The 6,843-nt window shown below is 47.8% G+C and overlaps 1 protein-coding gene across 1 annotated transcript in view; it reads left to right on the top strand.

The window, feature by feature from the left end:
* CCDC85A (coiled-coil domain containing 85A) overlaps positions 1–6,843 on the top strand; it is a 179,754-nt gene that overhangs the window by 12,508 nt on the left and 160,403 nt on the right. The window contains exon 3 of the mRNA XM_014532005.1: positions 5,384–6,335. Coding sequence (XP_014387491.1) covers positions 5,384–6,335 — 952 coding nt within the window. The remainder of the gene's footprint in view (positions 1–5,383; positions 6,336–6,843) is intronic.

The raw sequence follows: 6,843 nt of genomic DNA, 5'->3' as shown, positions 1-6,843 counted from the left end.
CTAGCCTCATTCAGAAAAATACTTATTAGGCCAGTTAAAAGTGGTCACACCCCAAGTAGGGAGGTCTCCTGGTGGCCTAGCTTTGTGACCTGGCATTAAAAGACTTCCCAGCCCACCTCCTTATCAAGTTAAAAATGATGGGGTCTGATTACTTTCTGACATAGCCTCTACTCCTCCTTCCCATCATCCCTGAACAGCTGCAAGGTGGTATCTGCAAGACCTCTAACCCACCTCTCAAGAGGCTATTTTAGACCCTGCTGAGAGGCCAGTCATCTCCCTTCTCTTCATAATCTTGTCCAGGGAAGTGGACACCAAAGTGATCTATTAATGTGGTTGGCTGAATAATTCTGGAAGGAAGAGTTTGTTTTTTTTGCCTTTGATGTTTGGGATTCTCAAGTGAGGACTAAATTTAGGGTAATTAAGGCCATAACACTTTTTCTTTTTTATGCCCTTTGTGAGCTGTCTTTGAAATTGGATCTGTATATTTTCAAGGCTGCTCAGTGTACTGCAGCAGTAGACATAGGGAGATGGGAGCGTCAGTTCTCTTTCTTTGAGGGGCCTGTGACTCTGTCTAGTCACTGGCTGACTTGTTTGTATTTAAACATTTGGGAGGCAGTGCAGGATGGGGCAGTGGAAAGACAAAGGATTTGGAGTCTGCGATCTGGGTAGCTTGGGCAAACTGTTAACCTCTTCGAGCCTCAATATTCTCATCTGCTAATTGGGGATACTGATACATAGGTGAGGACATGCCAGTGAGGTTAAATAGCTTTCTCAAGGTCATACTGATACAAATGTTCAACATAGGCTGACTTTCTTTTCTTTGGCTGGCTGACATTCTCTGGTTAGAATATGTGCTCCTGGAACAGGTGGAGGAAAGAGATTAGGGTTCTGATGTTATAAGGAACTGGATTTCTGAGAAGCATGTTTGGTCATTGCTGACCATGTACCAACACTCAAGCTGCTATGACCTGGCATTTTAGGAAGTGGGGTTGGTTTGGGGGAACTGGATCTTGGCAGCACATTAATTTCCCCCTTTGCTCCCCAAAACACCGATTTCCCATCCTGCAATGATGAAAAATAGCAAAACGATTCTCCTTTAACCACAGAAACATTACTTAAGAGTCTTATGAATAAAATTTTGGGTTGTGTGCTATGAGATGGTTTAATCTTTTAAAAGTCCATTTTAAATGTCCATTTTAAATGTCTGGTGGCATGTGGCAATGTTACAAGGACACTTCGTGTTTTGAAAAAGAAAGCCCAGGTCTTAATGTGGCAGATTTGAAGAAGCTGGCTCACAAGGTTTTTATCAAACTGGTTGCTTAACTGTCCATCAGAAGGCAAAGGAAATAGCTCAACATTGAAGAGTAAATACTATTCTCAGGAAAACTAATAATAGGAAGAAGGAGCTGTGCTGAAGGAAAGTGAATGGGCCAATACCCATCCTTTTCTCCCCCGACTGGAACTCTGAGAAGTATTTGTTTCACTCCATTTGGAAAGGGCATTAACTCCTTGAAGCCTGCAGTGGTACAAGTCCTGTTTACTTCCCAGTTCCGGAGAAATCAGAATAGTTGTAGGATAGTCAGAGGGAAGTATTTTCAGATGGAAATTTAGTTACAGGAAGAAGAACATGACTTGAACTTTCTATGAAATGCCAGGATTGAACTAAATGAATAATTTTTGAAGCTTAGAAAGGTTAATTTTGTTTAGTATTATTTTCTCAGAATGTCCACAGCTTCTGATTTCCCTTAAAGCATCAGTGTCAAGGGATAATTTATTCTGTTGCTACTGTAGACTCCACATGGCAGTAGCTAGAGCTGTGTTCTATTTAAACACAGGCCTAGGGCTTTAAGGGGTTGGTTAGTCCATAAACATATTAAGTGTTCACTCTATGCAAAGCACCCTGCCAGATGTGTCAAATATGCAAATAAGGACATAGGGATGAACTCTGGCCTCCAGAAGCTAAGATATCTACGTTAAAAAAAAAATGCCCAATGAGTCCTCTAGTTAGTGTATCTTATAGGCAGTAAGCAGAGTGGGAAAATTCTTTCATTCATTCATTCCTGGTGCTTCTGTACTCCAGGTGTCGTTCTAGGGTTGGGGGAGTTTCTTAGAGGAATTTCTCCTTTTATAAGTTCATATAAGGGAGAGGATCATATTTTCTAGTTGGAAAACTAGACAAAATTAGGGTTCAGAATGAGCAGACCTAGAGGAAGTTAAAGGTGACCAAGGGTTCATTCATTTTCCCTGGCAAAGGGGAGGTGATGTGCAGGGTTATAAAAGGGTTCATATGCAGGAGAGACATAACCTGCAGGGAGTGTTTTTGGAGATCAGTCTGGCCAAAGACAGCTTGGACTGGAGCAGGTGTGGGAATGGGGAAGACCAAGGGGCAGAGGCAGACCAAGACAGAGGCCAGGTGAGAAGCTTTTGGAAATTCCAGAAAGTGGCATTGAGAAGCAAAGGAATGGATGGGTGTTAGAGACAAGGAAACAGGTGACGGTAATGCCAAGAGTTGGCAGTGGAGTTGAACACTAAGCTGCACAGATCCTCCTCTTCCTCAGGCCTTGAACATCATCTTTGGAGGTACAGGGCATGGTTGACAGATGTTTTCTAGTTTATTTTGTAAGTCAGTAGCAGGGAAAGTGTTGGAATCAGTCTGAATTTAAGAGAATTAAGGCCCCACTCTGAGTACCTCTAGTTTTGGATTAGATGACAGAGTCACAAGGCCAAAAGTTTTCAGGCTTTGTAAAGCAGGGGAAGTCTTAGGTAGCCACCTCTGTTGCACCCCCACTAAGCCATGGCGCTTTAAGAAACTGTTACCCCTTTTATACTATTTGTGTGAATGGAGCATAAATGGGGACTTCTCAATTAATATTTAAATTCCTGGGTTTCAGGTATCTACAGTAGGGGTGCAGTGTTCTGGAAGCACAGAGGTGAACAGAATAGATGGTGCGAGGGGGCAGGGGGAGGTCTTCACTCTCATGACCAGTTTTTTTAAAAAAATATATTTTATTATTTTTTTACAGAGAGGAAGGGAGAAGGAGAGGGATAGAGAGTTAGAAACATCGATGAGAGAGAAACATCGATTCAGCTGCTTCCTGCACACTCCCTACTGGGTATGTGCCCGCAACCAAGGTACATGCCCTTGACCGGAATCGAACCTGGGACCCTTCAGTCCATAGCCCAACGCTCTATCCACTGAGCCAAACCCGTCAGGGCTCCCATGACCAGTTTGATGAGGATGAAGACATGACTAATAGCCACACTCAACTATATATGATTACAAATTGTAATAAGTGCAACAGAGGCAAAGTCTAAGGGATAATGGTAGAGCATAGGGCAGTGATGGCGAAACTATGACGCGTGTCAGAGGTGACACGCGAACTCACTTTTTTTGGTTGATTTTTCTTTGTTAAATGGCATTTAAATATATAAAATAAATATCAAAAATATAAAACTTTGTTTTACTATGGTTGCAAATATCAAAAAACTTCTATATGTGACATGGCACCAGAGTTAAGTTAGGGTTTTGCAAAATGCTGACACGCCGAGCTCAAAAGGTTCGCCATCACCGGCATAGGGGGTAGTGGTCAGGGACAGCTTCTATGGGGAAGTAACAAAGTAAGACCTAAAGGTTGTGTAAAAGCCTGGGGGAAAGCATTCCAATGAAGGAGGGGAAGGGCTTGTCCCTTGAGGTCCAGAAACAGGGCATGTTGGTGGGGCTCAGTGCATGATGGGAAGGGGATGTTCTCACCTTCTCCATTGCTACTATGTGTCAAAGCCACCATCATCTCCTTATATCTGGACTAGCCTAGTAGCCTCCTAGCTGGTCTCTGGGCTTCCATCTTAGCCTGTCTCCCTCTCTTCTACCTGCTTCCCCCCACCCCCCAGCCAATCTATTGCTCACACAAAACTATGGTGATTCTTTATAAATTGAATCATATCCTGTCATTCCTCTATCCTGTGCTCACCCATTCAGAGTCCTTCCCGTGGCTGACGAGGCCCTGCATTACGTGGCCCTGATACCTCTCAGACCTCATTCCCACCTTGCCCTCCTTTCTCTCCTCACTGTGGCACACTAGCCTCACTGCAACGGGAGCCACATTTGTCTCAGGGCTTTTATACTTGACATTTTCTTTGCCTGGGATCATCTCTCAAATGTTTGCTCCTTCATTTCACTCAGGCCTTTGCTGAACTCTTTTTCATTTTTGCAGAGGTGCCTCCTCCTCCTCCTCCTCCTCCTCCTCCTCCTCCTTCTTTTTAAAAAAGGTATTCTTTAATCTGTTTTAATTTTCTTCCCAGCACTTTTCTCTATAGGACATTATGTTCTGTATTTGCTTTTTGCTAGTCTTTCCCATTACAATGAAAGCTGTAGGATGTCAGGGTCTTGCTGCACACCAGCTGGACTGGTATCTGGTACATAGTAGGTGCTTACTAAATACTTGTGAATGAATCAATGACTCACCATTCATGTTGGAGAAGTAGGCAGGCCCAGAGGACTGGGGCCTCATGAGACTTGAAAGATTTTGCACTTTATCCTAAGGGCAGTGAGAAGCTATTAAGGGTTTTAAGCATAGGAGTGATGAGATGAGATACATTTTGGAGTTAGATTTCAGAAGACTCATTTAGCTCAGAAGTGGAAGGCAAGGGAGAAGGAGGTACCAGCACAACAACAGGTTCTTCTGAAGAACAACAGGATGGGTGGCCGTGGCATTTGCCGAGAGGTGCGATTTGGGGAGGGCAGTTTGAACATGAGCTCAGCATTGCTGTGTTTCATGTGCGGTGCCTGGGAGATGTGTAGGGGATGTGGCCAGTGGCGGGTTGGATGTGCAGGACTGAAGAGCCACCAGAGGGCAATTGTGCTGTTCCCTCTGGAGGGGGAATTGGGGCTGGGAATCACATGCCATGGGCTGAAAGCCTAGCCAGTGCTTGTTTGTGAGATGAAAGGCCTTTTAAGCATTTCACAAGTCGGGAGCAGCCATCTTTCTTCCTTGAAGGTGGGACAGGAGAGTGGTTTTTTAAATTTTTTTTTTTTGAATTCCCTGTTAATTCAAAGCTGCTCCCTAAACACTGAATGGATGACCTTGGACAAGGCAAACTTTGCGAGGTTTAGTGTTTTCTCCTGTAAAAGAACCGTAATAGTCATTGTCCCCTAAGTGTTTTGGTGAAAATTAGATGGGATAATACACAGAAAGCATTAGACAGGGAGCACAACCAGTACCTATTATTTTTACTTTTATGGAAGCTACCAACCTGACGCTTCCTCTCACCTCCTCTCCTCTGGTAACAGGAGGGAGAACTGGCCAGTTCTAGGCTGCCTCTCCTAAGTCTAAGCCTGATGCAGCCTCATGCGCAGGCTCCTGAGTGGTTGTCTCTCTCTTTCCAGGATATCAACCAGAAACTGCAGGAGGACAACCAGGAACTGCGGGACCTCTGCTGCTTCCTGGATGACGACCGGCAGAAAGGCAAGAGGGTGTCCCGGGAGTGGCAGAGACTGGGCCGCTTCACGGCCGGGGTGATGCACAAGGAAGTGGCCTTATACCTGCAGAAGCTGAAGGAGCTGGAGGTGAAGCAGGAGGAGGTGGTGAAGGAGAACATGGAGCTCAAGGAGCTCTGCGTGCTGCTGGACGAGGAGAAGGGCGCGGGCTGTGCGGGCAGCCGCTGCTCCATCGACAGCCAGGCCAGCCTGTGCCAGCTCACCGCCTCCACCGCACCCTACGTGCGGGACGTGGGCGACGGCAGCAGCACCTCCAGCGCGGGCAGCACCGACAGCCCCGACCACCACAAGCAGCACGCGAGCGGCGGCAGCCCCGAGCACCTGCAGAAGCCGCGGGCGGAGGGCAGCCCCGAGCACACCAAGCACAGGAGCACCAGCCCAGAGCACCTACAGAAACCCAGAGCCCCCGGGACCCCAGATCACCCCAAAGCACTCAAAGGACCCAGCCCCGAGCACCACAAACCCCTGTGCAAGGGCAGCCCTGAACAGCAAAGGCACCCGCACCCAGGCAGCAGCCCGGAGACGCTGCCCAAGCACGTGCTGAGCGGGAGCCCCGAACACTTCCAGAAGCACAGAGCCGGGGGCAGCCCCGAGCACGCCAGGCACAGCGGGGGGAGCCCGGAGCACCTGCAGAAACACGCCCTCAGTGGGAGCCTGGAGCACCTCCCCAGGGCCAGGGGCACCAGCCCGGAGCATCTCAAACAGCATTACGCGGGGAGCCCTGACCACAAACATGTGGGCGGCGGAGGCGGCGGCGGAGGCAGCAGGGAGGGCACCCTCCGAAGACAGGCGCAAGAGGAAGTGTCGCCCCATCACCGGAATGTCTACAGTGGCATGAACGGTGGGTCAGTACGTGTGGGGATTGCTTTGGCCGGGCAGCTCTGTACAGAGATCTGGATGATAAAGGGCGGCCCAGCCAGGTTAGAAAGTGCAGGCGCTGGCCAGGGGGTGGGTTGGGGGAGGAGCAAATATTTGCCCTAATTCATGATGTGTGCTTCTTCCCCTCGATTGGTTTTAGTTTATACAGTTATCAGTCAAGTAAGCTTGGAGAAAAAGAGAAGGGGTTAGAGGAGGGAGAGGAACAATATTCATGGGCCCCTGAGAAGTTGGGGTGAGATTTATGGGAACTGAAGATGAAACCAGACCCAGTCTAAGATCCTTCCATCTTGAACTTGAGCATTTTCCTAGTTGTGTGCAGTCTCCTGTTGGGGCTCACTGGTGAAACAGGTGACCAAAAGGTTTTCTAATCCAATTATAGTAAACTAGAGGTCCAGTGCAGGAATTCATGCAGGGGTGGGGTCTGGCAGGCCTGGCCCGAATTGGGGCAGCCGGCTGGGGGGAGGGGCCGC

Source organism: Myotis brandtii, unplaced genomic scaffold (genome assembly GCF_000412655.1).
Source record: "Myotis brandtii unplaced genomic scaffold, ASM41265v1 scaffold84, whole genome shotgun sequence".
In the NCBI taxonomy this organism is placed as follows: Eukaryota; Metazoa; Chordata; class Mammalia; order Chiroptera; family Vespertilionidae; genus Myotis; species Myotis brandtii.
Note: the sequence above shows the minus strand (reverse complement) of the source record. Positions and strands in the feature narration are given on the sequence as shown.